The sequence below is a fragment of the Merops nubicus genome, unplaced genomic scaffold (assembly GCF_000691845.1).
Source record: "Merops nubicus isolate BGI_N331 unplaced genomic scaffold, ASM69184v1 scaffold14092, whole genome shotgun sequence".
Lineage (NCBI taxonomy): Eukaryota > Metazoa > Chordata > Aves > Coraciiformes > Meropidae > Merops > Merops nubicus.
The window spans coordinates 11,557-29,683 of record NW_008594342.1 but is presented as its reverse complement, the minus strand read 5'-3'; the positions used below and the strand labels follow the sequence as shown (position 1 = coordinate 29,683).

General features: G+C 39.8%; 1 protein-coding gene across 1 annotated transcript; it reads right to left on the bottom strand.

Annotated features, from left to right (window-relative positions):
* Positions 1-409: 409 nt before the first annotated feature.
* Positions 410-941, bottom strand: MSGN1 (mesogenin 1). The gene is given in 2 exon segments (XM_008935751.1): positions 410-736; positions 738-941. Coding segments are annotated over 2 exon segments (531 nt in total).
* Positions 942-18,127: the final 17,186 nt, after the last annotated feature.

The following is an 18,127-nucleotide window of genomic DNA, read 5'->3' as shown; positions in this document are numbered from 1 at the left end:
AAAAAAATTCAGTTTAAAACCTGTGGATTTACTACTGTCCTTATTAAACAGAAAATCAGTCATAACAGCGATATGTAAATCCTAGGAAGATCAGTTGGTTTTGTTTTTACCTTTGTATCAGGCTAGGTTTAATACATCTCAGAACCTTATTGGTTAAAAAAAAAAATCATAAAAAAGAAATTTAAGAAAGCAAATAACAAGACTTGTCTCAGCAACGTGCAGCTCAGGTTTTAGGCAATCCTACATCACCTTCCAGCACCGCATCCTATGTACAACAGTGGCCCTCGCTCTCCCTCTCTCGCTCCGTCCTCTCGCACCCCGTGGCACCGTACTCTGGTGAGGAAGAAATTTGGCTGGATTTTGTCTGTCAAGCCCCCGCGCGCGCTGGGCCGGGCGGTCCCGCTGTGGTCTATGCCCGCTTGACGCTGTTGAGGAGCTCCGTCAGTTCGCCGATGTACTTGATGGTGTACTTTAGGGTCTGTATTTTGGTGAGGGGCTGTCCCCGCTGGCTGTAGACGGGGGGCAGGTAGTTGCGCAGCGTGTGGAGCGCGTCGGCCAGGGTCCTCATCCGCAGCTTCTCCCTCTCGCTGGCCTTCCTCCTGCGCTGGGCAGACATCCGCACCTTGGTGCCCTTGGGCAGCCGCGCCTGCCCGGGGCTGGGCAGGTACGCCGGGGGGAAGTCCACCAGGCTGTAGCCCACCAGGCTGCCGCCGCTGCCGTAGGGGGGCTCTGCTGCCGTAGGGGGTCTCTGCTGCCGTCGGGCAAGGCGATGAAGAGTAGGATTCGAAGGAAGGCGTCGGGGATAAGCTGTGTGGGGACGGGACGGGGTGAAGCTCAAACCCCCCGGCAGCGCTTTTCCAGTCCCAGGACGATAGGCAGACGGAGTGCTCTGAACTCAAAGCGTCCTCCATGTTCACCAAGGTCTCGTGCAGCTTGTCCATGCTGGAGGAGCACTGGGGAGAAGTGATGTCCTCTGCCCGCCAGCAAAGGCTGGAGCCGCCGGCTCCCGGGACCTTTTTATGATGGAGGGAGGAAAGTGACAGAGTGGGAACGTGGGTTTGGCGAGAGGAGTTCAAAGGAGCGCCACAAGTGCTAAGATGGAAAATGAACTCCTGACGTGCTAGTTTCTTCTCAATGATAATTATCAGCCTTCAGCTAAAAAGTCTTTAAGCTAACAGGCAACAGCGAGAAAGGAGGAAAAAAAGATTATCTTCTCACAACTAAACCAATTAAGGCTGAGCATCTACGTGTAACATTGCAATGGGGGGATAAGTGGTGAGAGAGGAAAAAGAAAATTAACAATTTTATGGAACAATTTACAGATGTAGTATTGAAAGATAATAACCACTAAAATGCTGAGTTTGAGCCACTGAGCCCTGATTTCTGTGTAACTGTTGAAGGCGGTGGCACTACAGCAGTGATGATCTGATCCATGCTGACTGCTGCTGGAGGAGTCTTTCATTATTTGCATCTTAACTGTGAAAGTCAAAGATTGTTTGTATGGATCTGTGTGTGTTATGGCTTTGTGGATTTCTCTTCTCATTAGATTGTAACTTCTTTCTGGATCACTGGTTTTCAACAGGAGAAAAGAGGAAAGATGAGCAATGCACTCCCTGCAGTCTGTAGATCCATTTGCTGTTTTAAATCATGACTGGGAAATCAAAAAGGAAATCTGTAGTTGTAAACAAAGTCAAAGTCTCTTTTAAGAAAAGAAATATGAAAATGTAATTAAAAAAAAAGTCTAGGAAACAAACTGTTTATAAACTTTGGGCCTAGACAAGTGTTTTACATATAAATTTAATTAAAGTAATACACAGATTAGATATGTGTAAGAGAAGACTAGAAGCTACTTCTGTGAAATTGTCGGCTTCTAGGAATCCATTCTTCTGCAAAAAAAAAAAAAGGTTTTCCAGGTCTGACTCAATGGAACAGTGAAGTTACTTGTTAAGCAGTTCAAGTGAAAATGTATATCCTATGAATTAAGAGCATTAATAATGATCACTTTTCATCTCTAGGATTCAGAAGAGCTTACAGTGATGATTAATGATCTCTATTGCTCTGGGGAGATGGATAAGCAAAGGCAAAGACTAATGCTCAAAACCACACAACAAATCATTAAGAGAGCCAGGAAAACTCTCAAAACTACTGAGCTCTACTGAACAGCTTGGCTGCCAGCCATGACTTTGTATTGGCCCATAATGAAAGCCAAATATAATATATAATGAAAAGAAGGGGAGAAAGAGTGCTAACCTGGAGGAAGAAGAAAAGTAGGATTTAGTTTAGAGATCCCTTCTGTATAACAATCTCTGTATGCGCCATAGTCCACTCGGAAAAAAGAGGGGGACTGCCCCTGAATGGCTCACAGCCAAAGCAAGCTGAGGCTCTCTGGAGTACCATGTTCCTTTCTGATTGTGAAATCCTCACGACAACCACTCAGAAATAAACAATCCAAAGCTCTCCATAGCCATGAAGAAGGCTTTTGTTAATTTTTATGAGTTCGGGATCAGAATGTGGGGAAGCGGCTTGTGGGAGACTTACTGATTTTATGCTGGGATGAATAAGAACCAAAAAGTGAAGGGTTTTCACATTTCAGCCCAGGTTGAAACAGTTTGACTACGATGATGACATCTACCCCCTGCAGAAACTTGGGGCACAGCTCCCCACAGTCATTTTGTGGGTACCCTATCGTTTTCTGAGCTCTGCTTTACTCCTTCTTTAAGGTAAATGAGCTGCAATGATCCTTAGAATAACAAATGCCTGCTACAAATTAAAATTAATACAAGATGAAAAACAGGTATTTTCTGTGACTTCAGTGAACTGAATGAGTTTCATTAAGCATAAAGACAATGGTCACAAGGCCACAGGTTAGACACAATGTCTAATTTAGTATAAATAGGGGACTTATTTTTGTCCCAGTTACAATCTCTCTTCAGTTCTTTTTCACTTTTCCTCCCCATATTTTTGTTTATAGTGCCTTTTCCATTTGACATGTCCCCTGCTTTTATTTTATGTATCTTCCTTTTTTAGTAAACACGATCATTAAAATTCTACAAATAGACAAAAATTAGGAGGAAGAGGAAGGAAGTGGAAGAGGATGAATTTCTGTCAGGGTGTGCTTGCAAATACATGTGCATGTGTTTTTATAAAAATATATTTAAAATACACATATTGACTATATATATACATATAAACCATTCTGCTTAGCAGTTTTCATTTTAGAATCAAATGTTATGCAGTCAAGTAGTCAAATGAAGTCAAACCGAGAAACAAAAATGTCAATAAATCATTTGTTTGATGACTATAAATAATGGAAATTACCAGTTAAGTTATACCCCTAATCTATGGGTAAGTCACAGAAAGTGTTGCTCAGACACCAAGGAGGAAAGGATTTTGTACATGTCCAAGATGCTGTTGCTGTAAATGACAGATGAGCACAATCAGAATTCATCTCTATATTCTTATATATAAGGATTGGATGAGATTAAGCTGGGAAGGGGATGCAAATTGCAGCAATACTTACATCTTTTCATATATCTTATGGATAAATGTTTAGAGCTACCAAGGCAGGATATTAATGTGTACAACTGCTTTGTTCACATGAAAAATCACTGAGTCTTACAAGCTGATGCTTTTATAAACTGTTACACAGGCATGAAAGAATTAGAGGCTTTTCTCTATTAAAAGATAACACAGGGTTAATGCTCATACTTGAAAACTGCCTTGCAGTTGTGCATCCTCTTTTATCACCGTCATGCTCCCTGGTGCCGTTTTAGCTTGCACCCACCTAGTTATGGTCTAGGTGTTGCCTGACTATGGTTCAGGGCATGCCACTTCAGGTTTGAAATATAGCCACCAATTTTTACCCACAGCCTCCAGGTTCCCAAAATGCACTCATAAGAAGTGTACCTCAGTTTTTGCCAAGTTGGGGAGCTGTGTAACGTCTCCCTCCGTGAACCCCCTATGATCTGTAGCCTATATAAGTCAACAGAGTCTCAGTGTGTTGCTGGTTTTGGATTAGTTAGTTTTGGATAGTGCTACATTTCCACCTGCAAGTACTCAGGAAATTATCTTGTAAAGCAGAAGCAATCATAGCAGGCAAAAATTACTGGCAATGGTGGGATAGTTCACAGTGTTGTTCTATAACAGGGCCTTTAAAAGTACCATGCAGAGGAAGATGTGACTACAGGCTGGACACCAGCTTTATTTTCTATACCCTATGACTATTTGATGCTCTCTCACTAAAGAGTTAAGAAAGTCTAGTATTTCAGGTGGCACATTCCTAAAAAAGTAAATCCATTAAAAAAAAAATCCCAAACCAAAACCTGTTTTCAATCTTTATTTTAGTCTACCTCTCACAAATTTCAGGAATTCCCTTTCTGTCTGTCAGTAATGTCAAAACACTGATGGGTAGTGAGACACAAGGCTAACACCGATGAAATATGAACTGACACTGAAAAGATGATAAGGAATTTTCTGCTTGACTGATAGTTTTGATTTTCACTTCGATAATTTATTCTGCAATAAAAAGGCTAACATCTCAATCTTCATCTCCTTTAAAATGAAAGATTCCCTGCTCATATTTCTGAATTCATTATGGAAGGGAGGAGAAACACGGATGCATGGAAGGGGCAAAAATTTTTCCATTTTAAAAGAAAATAATCCATGCGATAGAAAATTTTTTAGAGTTTCTGTATGTGTCTTATTCAGGTTTTAAATTTAAAATAAGTTGTGCAGCTAATCACTGTCATCGATGAGTATGGTAGATAAATGTGGGGGTTTTTTTTGTTTTTTGGTTTGTTTTTTTTTTGTGTACAGTTATTTAAGGACTTACCTACTTTTTTTTTTTTTTTTATACTAGAGTATATTTCCACCAAGCTATGAGTTTGGTAGGGGAAACAGGCTTGTAAAAATAACTAAGAAACCCTACTGGATGGGAAGAATGCATTCTGGAACTAAGGACACATGGATAAATGAGTTTGAACAACACTAATCCCATAACAGTCTGCCTCCTTTACAATTAGTACAGAAGTCTAATCTTACTTTATTGACAAGAAGCAGGTCATACCAATATCCTTGTAGAGCACTTTAGACAATAAAGCCTCATCATGTAGTTTGTACCATGAAAAAATATCTAACTCCCAAAAGCTTTTAAAGGCACTTGATCTTTTATTTAACAAGAGGTTTCCCAAGTATTGGCTGCTAGGCTGCCAGCTCACTGAGGAGGTGGCTGTTACCATCCTGCTTGACAGAGGCCCAGATGAGGAGTCAGCCACCCGTATATAAAACATGGGGGGAGCAGCTGCAGGTCTCACTAAATTCAGCGGACGCAGCAGGTGTTCAACACTTCTGAAAAATAGTGTTGAACACCTCGGTTTACACCCAAGCTGACAATAAAGGAAGGAAAGCATCCATCACATTTGTTATCCAGAGTCCTGTTAACCACCAGACAATGTTCCTCTCCTTTTTAAGTCTTTCCCTCAATTTCAGTAGATGAATTTTTTAAAAATTACTAAGATTTGCAGGTTTTTTTCTACTTATGGAAGATGGTTTAATCTGAGTCTGACCTCAACTGGTAAACAAGCGGGTCAACAAATACCTTTTTTTGGAGGACAATATTCCAAAGAGTACTTATGAATAGCCAGGTCCAGTTTCAAGAGGGAAAGAAGGCAGAGAGAGAACCATGACTGATCCTGAGTTCAGCCCTATGAAATGGAGTTTGCAACCTTTGCTGTAATCAATGAAAACTATGTGTAAACTGAAGGTCTAATTACTGCTGCCTTTGGCCAAATAGTTTCACAGCTAGCATAAGAGAAAACATTGTCATCCATTTGTAGTACTACCAGAAATAGGCTGCTTCTAGTGCTGTTAAAAAGATCATGCCATAAATGTTCAAAATTTTTAATGTTCTCAAGGGTGCAACTCCAAAATGCCAAATTAGGAGCCTGCTTGTGAAGAAGAAACAGTCAAGTAAGTCACCAGGGCTTTGCAGAGTGACAAGTATTTCTCTGGCATTGCCCTGGCAGGATCAGAACCCATCTACTTACTCTATATCCTCAAATGCAAGTATTTGATCTTCCGAATAGTGGCAGTCTCCATCGACTGACAAGTGACATCAGCTCCGCAATTCATTTAAAACATCTGATCTCCAAGCAACTGGCTTCCCAGATGAAAAGGCCTACGTGTGGAATTTACACCTACCCACCTTTTAAGTAGGGAGTTTATTACCTAGTGGTTTTCAGCTGATATTTAGGAATGTCTTTTTAATAGCCCTGTTAACAAAAGTTGAAAGGAGGTTTGACTGTGTGGTTGGTCTTTAATGTCTACTGGTTACTTCAGCCAGAAGTAAAGGGCGAAGCTGGGGGAGAAATGGGAGCCTAACAAGGTTTATTTTGCTCAGAAAATGAGAAGTAACAGATATTATCAAGATAATAGATGTTGTTTCAGTATGAGTTCTCCCTTATCAATTAGTGAAGCTTAATTGTATCAGCTTTCACACTTGGTTTTCAAGAATTCTTTTCTGCTGTAATGAAGGAATGTATTTTGTCTTTTCATAGGAGAGGTGGAGGGTTACCTGTTACAATTTTTTCCAGATCATCAGCAATGCCTCTGTTTCTACCAAAATGTATACATTCAATTTAATAAATGATAAAATACAACATAGTTTGTCTCCAAGTGTTTATTTCACTCTTCCCATGTACAGCTTGATGATTACCTTTGCCATGTGTGACAGTGATTTCACAGGGCTTTTTAAAAAACTGGGATAGCACCTAAGGGGTTTTACTCTTGCTTTCCTGCTATTACAACGGGCTTTTATGCCCTCTGCTCTAAATAATTAATTTTGCAGCATGACAAATTTTCCAGAAACTAGGTAACTCTTACAAGAACATCCAATAGCCAGGAAAATTGTTTTATAAGCTCAGTTGTGACTATTTCTAGTCAAGCTGCGCAGCTGAAGCTGGGTGTTTGTGAAGGAAGCTATTTTTCAATTGCCATGATTACACTTCAGCTCAGGCTGTTCCTTTCCATCCACCAAACCTCCTCATCAGTATCTGCTCATTTCTTCCTCCTCCATGTCCTAGCACTGATGTGCAGAATTGCTGCATTCTGCTAATAGAAGCCATGTTTCATCTCAGTGTTAAATGAAGTTACGCTCTGGGCACCGCCTGCAGTTCAGTTTAATAATTATAAACTGGGTCAATAGGCTGGGTTAGAGACAACAGACAAGTGTTAGATTACAGGTTTTATTTAGCTCTTACATATTTCACATTCTGAAAGAAATTGCTGTGTGCTTGCTCAAGTCACCTTTCAAAAGCATGTGGTTAACCCACAGGTGAGGACCATTGATTTTAAACTTCAATCATAAATTTCTTGGCAAGTTTCTGAATGTTTATCTAATCACATTCAATCCCACAAAAGTCAAGTCCATCCTTCAGTCTACTGATGAACATGAATGGCATATTAAGTTTGGTATATTTTTTTCTTTACAATTCCTCTGAATGCTTCCATGAATTTTGCCTAATAAATTAAACTCAGCGTTGTAACAGTCACGTGTATACATCTGAGTAAAATAATTTCCAATTTTTTTTACAGGTAACATTACACATACAGAGGGTTTCAGATTATACTGAAATGGGGAAAGGAGTTAATGTATTTGAGAGCAGAGCCACCATTCAGTGGGACCTGGAAAGGCTGAAGAAAATGATCCAGGAGCAGCCTTGGGAGGTGCAAGGAAAACAAATGCAAACCTCTGTGCTGGGTGGGATAGCCCCACGCAGCAGCACAGGCTCAGGGTGACTGGCCGGGAGGCAGCTTCCCAGAATACCAGGGGCACATGGTGGGTTGACAGACTGGAACAAGTCCAGAGAAGGGTCACCAGGCTAGTCAGGGGCTGGCTAACACGGTGCATGGGGAAAGGCTCAGGGGGCTGGGTCCATCCAGCCTGGAAACAAGAAGATTCAGGGCAGACCTTATCATTGCCTGGAGCTACCTGCTGGGCGAGTGAAAAGAAGAGCAACCAAACTTTGCAGAAGTTCACAGTGGAAGAAAGAGAGGCAACAAACACATCAGATTCCAAGTCTTGCAAGCCTTTGACCTCAATGATGCTTTATAGGTTTCCTGCTGTAGTTGTGGTGATAGAGAAAACTGATATTTTTCCTGCCTGATTAGATTTTTGAACAGTTGTGTTTGCATGAAAAGAACATGGTGCAGAGGTCTGTATTCTCCACCACTGAAGACCTTGCTACCTTTCTTTGCCTCATGACCAGCTTTTATTTTCCACCTCTTCTCAATTTTTCTATCTCTAGCTTGTCCCATCTATAACTAAACACTGTTTCTTTTCCTCTTTTCTCTAGCAATTTTTTTCCTCCCTTCCTCTCTCATCTGTTTGGTTTTCAGTCTCTTTCTCATTCCTTTTTGTGCCCCTTAATATTGACAGTAGAATATGATGCCTTTTTAATACTGCCTGCACATCTAAATCACACATCTCTATTTATCTGCTCATTTGAATGGATAAAACTAATATTAGAAGCAGGCAACATCAAATTATTCCCTTGAAACAGGCTCTTCAGGAAGTCTAAAGCAGAGGTTATTGAACAGTAACAGGAGTTATCATTGTGGTATGTAGTTACAGACAGGGGCTCAGTTAAAGTTGTAACGTTGCACTAAGGCATTTTCTTCAGGCCACTGGTGTTTAGAAATCTCTTATATTATTTTCATTTCTATTTTGAAACACATGATAAAGCAAAAAACCCTAAACTCTTACCAAGAAAACTTATGTATGGGCCAGTAAGTCAAGCTTATGAATTTATTAGGTCAAACAAAGAGAAGGTGAAACAAGGAGAAGGTAAAATGTAGAACTGATGGGAAAAAGGGATTACTAACCAAACTCTTAGCTTGCCTTCACTCTCAGAGCCCCTTTATTTGTATGCTGCTGGCCACCCCATCACTCTGATGAAACACAGACATCTGGTTTGCACCCTGCCTAGGTTCCTGCTTAGTTAATGGTAATTGGGATGTGTAAAATCGGTGCATGCATGAATAAGCAGGTTGGTCTTACAACAGCAGGCATGCACGTCTTGAGGGCAGCTCATCTCGGCTAAAATTCTGCTCTCTTAAGGTCCAGTTTGCTGCAAACCAGGAAGAACAGTAAAGCATTGTCTGCAGAGGTGGCACAATCACACGGACACGAAATCAGGTCACAAACGCCCAGTTTTCAGCCCTGCTACTGGCCTGCTTGATCACAAAGAAATCCCGTCTTCTGCTCCTGCTCCCCCAAATGTCTCCTTTCCTTAGGTACAGACTGTGTCAGGGGAGCATTACCTACCTCTCTGCAGAGACCTTCTGTATGATGCCCACCACAGTGGTCAACTTAAAGCTTGTGACACTGTCCTATGACAACATACTGTCTAAAACGGAGACTGTGTCAGAAAACAAATCTAAATTCTCCAGGTAGTATTGCTTTAAGTCAGCTGAGCCCCCAGAGAAGTGATTTTCTAAAGTAAATACTGGCAAATGGGTAGTAGTAAAAAAAAAAAGGAAAACTTTAATTTCCCTGACATTGACCTGCCCTGTCAGGCTGGGATTCACATTCATCAGTCTCTTGTTCTTATCTGATATCTGACATTCTCTGATGAGTTGAAAACAAAGTAAGGCAGATGGATAGTGCTCTCTTTTGAAGAACAAAACGTACCAGGAACTGAGTTTTCAAGTACATTCATCCTGAAGTTAACTCTTAGATTGAAGGAGCATCTTTTAAAACAGAGGAAGGAAAAAAAACAAAAACCTAAACCCAAACCTCAGAAGGGCTATTGGGGATTCCGTATTAATGTGCATATAAATTAATCTAACATTTACATAGTCTCTGCTACTTTCAATGTTCTTCAGACAATGGCTAATCAATACTCATTACACAGCTTTAAAAAGGCTGAGGATTGCTGGGTGGTGAGCCCCACTCTTCTGGATACAACACACAGCATGAAGGCAGCTCTTTAGCCAGACACCTCCATCCTTGGGAGCTTTCTGAGATCAGACAGGCTGTCTTTTTCCGAGGAACCTAGGAAACCTTGTCTTCTTTTAGAGGAAAAGCTCAGTTTGGAGAAATATCATTTGCTCATGGCACGGGAAGGAATTTCATGTAAGCAATTTTTAACCAGTGAACCCAGCTTAATTTAGGAATCAAGTCTGAGACAACAAAATGAGCCCCTGGCTCACAGACTTGGATTTAACCATTATGATCCAGCAATCAACTGATTATATTAAATTTTAGACAGTCACAAGGGATACAATAGTCCTGCTTCAAATATTGAGCTTTGTTCCTCCTGAGTCCTATGACTCTCTCCTGATTTCAAGGTCAAAGAGTAAACATTAAGAAGATCCCCTATATATCCTAGGTTGGTTACACACTTGGATTTTGCTCACGTATGCCTATGGTGATTTTTCAACCATATTTTTTCTCAAGGCTTCCTCTTCCAGCCCAAAGACAGCTCTCCTACTCAGAGACTTAATTTCTTCTTCTTTTTTAATAACAAAGCAAAAACTTAACTAATGCTTAAGAAATGGTCCCATGGCTGCCACAGTCTTTTCTCAAGCTTGCTAAGTGTCAAAATTCAAACGTCCTGTCGTAAGAAGTTCCATTTCAACAATAAATTCAAACCTACAGAAGAAGTAAATTTTTTTGGCTCAGTGGGCTTTACAGCAGACTCCATATTCCTTTAAAATCTCCCAGGCGGACTTTCTGTAGCTTAAAAGAAACTCTAATAAAAGAAGTTCAAATATATTTTGTCTTGTGTTATATGATGGCGACTCATACTCAGCAACAGAATATTTTCTAGACACAAATTGTGTAGTTATTTCTTTTTGTGTATGTCTTCAGGGTAACTCTTAGAGCTACTTCTGCTCCTGGATCTTCCACCTGGTAAAACTGCATGTAGGTGTCTGGCCGGGGACACAAGCACTGGAGGGAGAAGATCAAAGGCCTATAAATGTGTCAAACTTTCAAATGCAAATCACCTGCCATAACGTTGCTGAGAACAAATCCTTCATTATCACCATTCTGTGAAAGGCTTAAATTAGCCTGAATTGGCTGAAAAGAACAAGAAAAAGAAAGCCATTTATCTTCCTGTGAGTTTTATTACCTTTAGATTTATTTGGCTAATGGTCCAATAGCCCACTAATCAGAATATCTGCATAACAAATTCTTCAAATGATCCATAAATAAAATATGTGATCACATAATGTTGCTACTAAGGTTAAACTGAGATTTGTGACAGTAGGTTATTAAAACAGTCCTTACAATAAGACACACTTTTTAATGGCCAACCTATGAGCTACTGTGATTTATGTACTAACAATTATCAACTGGTTTCTCAGCTTGAATTACATTTAGGGGCACCTTTTAATGTGCACTTTTTAAACTCTGTTTTCCAGATAGCTGCCATACTCATCCTTAATTTAGGCTGTCATTCTTCTGAAAACATAATTTCTTAAAAGTTACTGTGTCTTGATTTTGTTACAACGTTTCAGTATTGTAATAGAATATTTGGTTGATATAATTGGCTAGAAGTGCAAGAGTTTTAAAAGAATCTTTATTCACAAGGGGAAACCCTAACACTGTTTTGTTAAACTAACACTGACAGAGAGATTTTGTTAAGTCAGCTTCATTAGGCTCTGTGAAAGACGATAGAGTCATCAGAAAGCTCTTGGTCGAATGGACAAGGGTTGCCTGAGGGGAGCTGACTGGGGACCCTGAGCTCAGCAAGAATCTTCAGGAGGTGTCCTTGGCTGGGCCTGTCCAGACTCCCCAGAACAGTTTTGGTAACCGTTACTGCACCAGGGACACTTTGTACTTCACTGCCTTTTCTCTGGGTCAAAGTTTCTGTATGGTCTCCCTCTGCAACATTCCTTCCTCCACAGCCACCCGCTTGGGCTGCAGTCTGAAAGGTGTGATCAGTTAAGCACAACATAGGGGTCTATGCTGGGGTCTTTCCTCCAGCAGCAAGTAACAAGCATATGGGAGGGGATACGGGGAAGCTATATACCATGTCACAAGATAACCACAGGGATGCCACATCGCCAGGAACCGACAGCTCTGAAAGCCTCTCCCTGTTCACTGGCACCTCTGAGCATTTCCAGGTCTTGGGCTTCTGTGGTGAAAGTGGCCTTGCAGTTAGAAGACATTTATGATTGTTTATAGTTATTTTTTTTTTCCTGCATCTCTAATTTATGGCCCCCCAGCATATAATGTTTGGGTTTGGTTTTATAATAAGAAAAAACCCACTGAACTACAGTTGTAGGTATTTTACAAAACAAATCTGTTATCACTAAAAAGTTGTTGCAAGATCCACCTCACTTTTATTGGAAGTAATACAACTTTCTTGAATAAAATTTTCAAGCTACTTCAGAGCAAGATCCACATGTCCATTTTGCACAGCTTCTTATTTTCATTCTTCAGCATATTAATGCAGGGAGAGGAATGTCCTCTCTGTAGGACTTCCATGGTCGGCTACAGGTAACAGAACAAGCAAAGGGCTAGTGGCTTTTAAAAAATTATTTATCAAATCTGCTAGGCTGCTACAGGGAAATCAAACAGCTCTTACAGGATAACTTCCAGCCCACCTTCCAAGCCACTAAAACCAAAGACTGCAAGATGGATGGTGCTGGGTAAGTTTTTGGTTTGGTTTGTTTTTTTTTAACTAGAATGAAACTTTGTAGCTGAAAAAAAACCCAACTCAAACAAACAAACAAGAAATAAAAACATTATTGTGAATCCTGTTTTCTTTCTACGTTGTATCTCAGAACCTCTTAACCACGTGATTATAGTAGTATTTTCTTATGGTATTGCCAAACATAATATTAATAATCCAGAACAACAGAATAATATATTTGGTAAGTTTTAATGATTGGCATACCAACAATTGTACCAGTTAGCACTTGACAGTAATACCATCAACTAAATCCAGTATTTCTTTAGAAATCACAAACAAAAATCATGAATCTGCAATTTTTCCCAATTATTTATCTCTCTTGCAAATTCTAAGCAATCTGTGAACAGGAAGATCTGGGATTTTTAGAAAGGTTAACAAAGAAAATCCAGAAAATACAGTGATATCCTCTTTGATGCTGGCGTGTCAGCAGACACCAGAACAAAGGTGTATTTGTGCTTGGAGATGTGTGGCCTCATCCCATCACCTTCACTTGGACTTACTGGAAGAAATACACAGAAATTCCACACATCTCACAATGTTTAAAATAACACGGAGAATGCAAACCATGATCTGAGACCACGCTGTAAAAGCCAGGATCTTCACTTTAAAAAGGAAATAGAGAAGCAGAAGTAGATGTTGGGCTGTACGTGCCTTATTAAAAACTACAGGAGGAGCCAGATATGGGGAGGGCAGCAGTTTGGCACAGGTTTGTACAAAGGCAGAGTTTGAACCGTGTGCCTTGGGCTGTCCCAGGACGTCCTTCCATAAGTTGTAACACCAGTGCTTGGGAATTCAGGATTAATACATGCCCTATTCCACCCCACTGTAGTATCTCCTGCTTCTCTGCCACGTCTCCTAGACTTCTCCATAAAATCAGCAGCACTTTTCTCAGCTCTTTGATAACCCTCATGGCAAAACCTCTGTTACATCCTCATGTCCTCCTCCTGCATCCTCCATCTTTTTAAATCTAGCCCACATCACAGCTTAGGGAAGCCCGTGTGAGTTAGTTGATTGTCATCAGAGTCACTGCCAATTTCTTTCCATTGGAAAGGAATGAAAAGCCATTCTCTCTTCCCTGAGAAATTGATTATCAAAAATTTATATCCCTAAAACCATCAAATTTGGTGGAAATAGATAAAATAAATAAAATATTTATTACAAACTCCTATGGAAAAGACAACCCATATTCCTCTGATCTATCCAACAGAATAAGAGAGGCCTGATTAAGTCTACTAAGCAGTAGTTCTGGTTCCCCACACTCAGGAAATTTTCAGATTTTTATGAACTTGGAAGTCTGTAAGAGACCAGCAGCCAGTACTGCCAAGCAATCTCTATGGAGACCGGATTTACTCACAGTTAAACCACAAAAACAATTTAGGTATAAAAAAAATGGAATTAGTAAGCCTGCCCCAGTGTCACACAGTCACCTAGGAACTGCCAGTTGTCCATTCCTTCAGCAGAATCTTGTACAAAAGACGCTGCTTGTTCCAGCAGTGGCTTCCTGAGAAGTGAATTTAGCTCTCACCAGTGCAAAAGATTCAAAGCAAGTGTCTACTGCACGTCACAGCAGGCTGAGTGACAGAGGCTTAAAGGCTGAAGATGCTCCGAGACCTGACATTCATGTTGGGCTGGAAGGCAGCCTTCATCTGACCTGAAACAAGGCCACAAATTTTGTGGTTTTGCAGCAGATAAAAACCTGGACAATTTTTAGCTTTTGGACTGTCTTGTCTGTCTGTTATGTGGGATCACTGCCAGAGCAGTACTGGGATGATGGGTTGGAGAAAGAAGACAGTGTGTAAGGGTTCATCTAGTAAGTCTGACGACCTATTTACCCAAAGCAGACCACACTCACAGTTCCCCCCCACACCATCTCCTAGAGAACACCCATAATTTGTCACAGATCCACCTTTGTCAAGAACGTTTGGTAGAACAACTAGCTTTCCTTCAAGCTTGGCTGGGAGGATGGAGCTTAAAAAGACATAAACACTAATGTACACTATCTTGGCACTAAAAATATCCCAGGTTAGCTGCTTTTTCTTCATTGTATTTAGTGAGGCAGCTAATTTACTTTAAATATCTATCAGGTAGAGGTAGCTGTTTTCATGGGGCACAAAGGTACTTCCCTTTTCCAGCTCTGCTCAGTCTCTGAAGTCACAAAATCTTTCCAACTCTATCACAGGAAATCAGGGTGGGTGTGGAGACAAGGTTTGGGTTTAAAGAACATTTAAAGTTTGGCATATGATTAACCTTATTAAGTTCAGTACTGACAGCAGCTACAACGCAGGGTATGTGAGCAAAAGAACTGGGTGGAAAGTGGTTCTGTCAGCCATCGAAATTTTTTTTTCTTGAAACAGTTAAAGTGTTTTGTTTCCTGAAGAAAAAAGTGCTAAATCTAGCACGGAGTTTACTGTTCTGTCAGTAGCACTTGGGTTTATAACAACTCCATAATATTCTAACTGTGGTTTCCTTTTATCTGCTGATAGAATATGTCAGGTTTGACACCTTTTTAGACATGAAAAGACAACCTTGTCTCAAGGAACAGCTGCCATCCGTCTCTTCCACCACTATATTTCCAGCTATCTCCCTCGACAGAAGAGCAGAGCCAAGCCTGTGCCAATCCTCAAAGCTAAATAAGCCCCTTCTCAAATGAGGAAATTTCTCTGTTAACTAGTAAAAGATTAACAGAGTACATCAAGTCTATCAATAACATGGAAATTAGTAAATGCAATGAATGTTTTTTTTTCTTTTGTTAGAGCATGTTCACACACGTGAAGTATTTCAGTAATATCTTCCAGTGAAAAAAGTAGCTTGATAGGAGATTTTTAAGTGTGTGTTTGTTTTATTTTTGTTTTGGCTTGTTTTTGGTTTACATAGAATATATACATAGAGAGCCACAAAAAATACAATGTAAACTATTTTATCCTCCATCCTGGTTGATTGCCCATGGACCTGAAACAGTGAGTCACAATTTCAAGGAAGGCCAAATGTTTCCTTTTGATGAGCTATGTTAAATAAATTTGGTACATCTAAGTAGATGTTTAATGTTGTTTATAAGTGGAAATACTTCTGCTGTGACACAGCCATGACACTGTGCTCTGTATCTCTGCAGGGATCACTCAAGCCATAGGGGTAGCAGACCAGGTAACACCAGCAGGTCTCCAGCAGGTAGAGTCGCTCTGCAGAAACACTGACATAAACCTGTAGGAATATTTCTTGCAGAAGAAAGTTATCTGTTATATCCACTCAATTTGTTTAAACAGCACCTTCACACGCGTGAGAGGTTGCAGATCAGTCAGCTTTGGCATGGTAAAACCAATTCTAAATGCAAAAAAAAAAATCTAATCCTTAGACCAAGTAAATTACAGAAAAACAAATCAAAACTCTTCACAAACTGTAATTTCCCTTCCATAACGAATCACTAGTTTAACTCAAGCCACAGTCACGTGCAGTGATACTTGTTTATTTGCTGCACTGAGTGGGTACAGCCTCAATGAGAGAGGGCATCCTACACAGTTGTGTTCCACAACTACTGCTGCTTCTACAGGAGTGGCAGAAAACTTGTACACAATTGAGACACCCTGTAAATGAAAAAAAATGATTTTTTTATGCTTTTCAACCTTGAAATACATTTAAAAAATCAGATTAATTTGTAGGAATAATCAGGAGCATAGTTTTTTTTTCCTCTGTAGTTCTTAGTATCTTATATCTCATTTTTGGTTTCCATCATCTGCAAAACATGCGTTTACAAGAATTCTGGCACAGCGTGCTCAGGGAATCATCCATTAAAGCACCTGCTTCAGCCAGATTCGGAAAACAAACAAACACTCTCCAAAAATGGCTCTTGCCTTCCAATTCTAAAAAAGCCCTGAAACACAGAAACACACACAACTGTGTTGGAAACTGTATGATCTCTCCAACAGAAGAGCACATTCCCCCCCCTGCCCCCAAGAGTGAGGTCATTCACATGATGTTGGCACTTTTATTAATGAAAATTCAATCTCTTGATTCTAACTTTCGGCATCCAAAATCCGCAGCAAAGAAAAAAATCATACATAACCACTAACAATATTTTGCCACAAAAAATGGTCTGATCTCTCACTTACAGACCACTGCATAATGAATCTCTTCATTCTTCTAGCCACCCTCTCACATTTGCTGGGTGGTTAAGAGTCTCCAGAGGAGAGCAATCACCTTCAAAACTGAAAATGAGTTTCCAATATTTTGGATATTATTTTTCCTCTTTTCCATAATACATCTCTCATTTGGAATATGAACTATAAACAAACTTTTTCCATGAGTCCACAGAAAAAAAAATAAGAAACTTCCATTCTGGCTAAATAGAAATTGTATCACCTATAGAAGACTACCTACTTCTTCCTTAAGCAAATCTGGAATTAAGCTTCCTAACTTTTAAAGCCTTAGCCTCTATGAAGAAAGAGGTGACATTTCCACTAAGATATGGATATTCTAAATTTCTATTGTGAACATTGTGTCTTGGTAAGAGTGGCCTTCCTTCTAGCTGGTCTCTAGAAAAGGCTATGATTTTTTTTGTAGGAACAGAAATTGCTTCTGTATTAAAGAGGCAGGAAGAACATCTTCAAAAACACAACTGTATTATGCTCTTTTGAAACCAAATGTCCATATATTATTCAAAGAATCTCAATATAATTGTTAGATTTTAATTTTCTGTAACTTAACTATAATTCCATTATAAGTAGATGTGAGTGTTAAATGGGATTTCATATCTTCTTTAAGAAAAAAATGGCCCAAACTATAAATGTTTGATTAAAATGGCCATCAAATTTCTTTATATATTACACATGACAGTTACAAAACCAAAATATTCTCACATGGCTTATTCCATTCTTTGGAAGATGCACACACTCAAAGAACAGTTTGTCATAGGGCAGAGCAGATATAAATTTAACCACCTGGGATGGCACATCTGCTGCATGTCTCTGTCTGCTGTGTCTGAGATAACAAACACAACCAGCACCCCAGGATTTGAAGACTCATTTTAAAACTAGCAAAATTCAGTCACTGGAGCAGAATGGGAAATTTTAGTTAGAAAGAACTGTATCACTTTGTCTTATTAAGAATATCCCACAGCAGTGCAGGCACTATTTTAATAAGTGGTTTTATAAGCAGAATGACTAAATCTTCTTTAAGACAAAATCCTCATAACTGGCTGGGGGAAAAAAAAACAAAACAAAACAAAACAAAAAAAACCTTTCTTCCATTAATAGGCTCCCTTGTATCCTATATCTTGATGCTTGTGTATTGGTCCAGAGTAACTGGCACTTGCCTATAATCAGCTATTTGGTCCTTGTGCTAACATTTAGGTTTCAAACTTGAGCACCAGTATGGAGTGTTCCACAGCACTTTGTGTTCATCAAAACTGCATCCACTTAAAAGTGGTAGAGCAT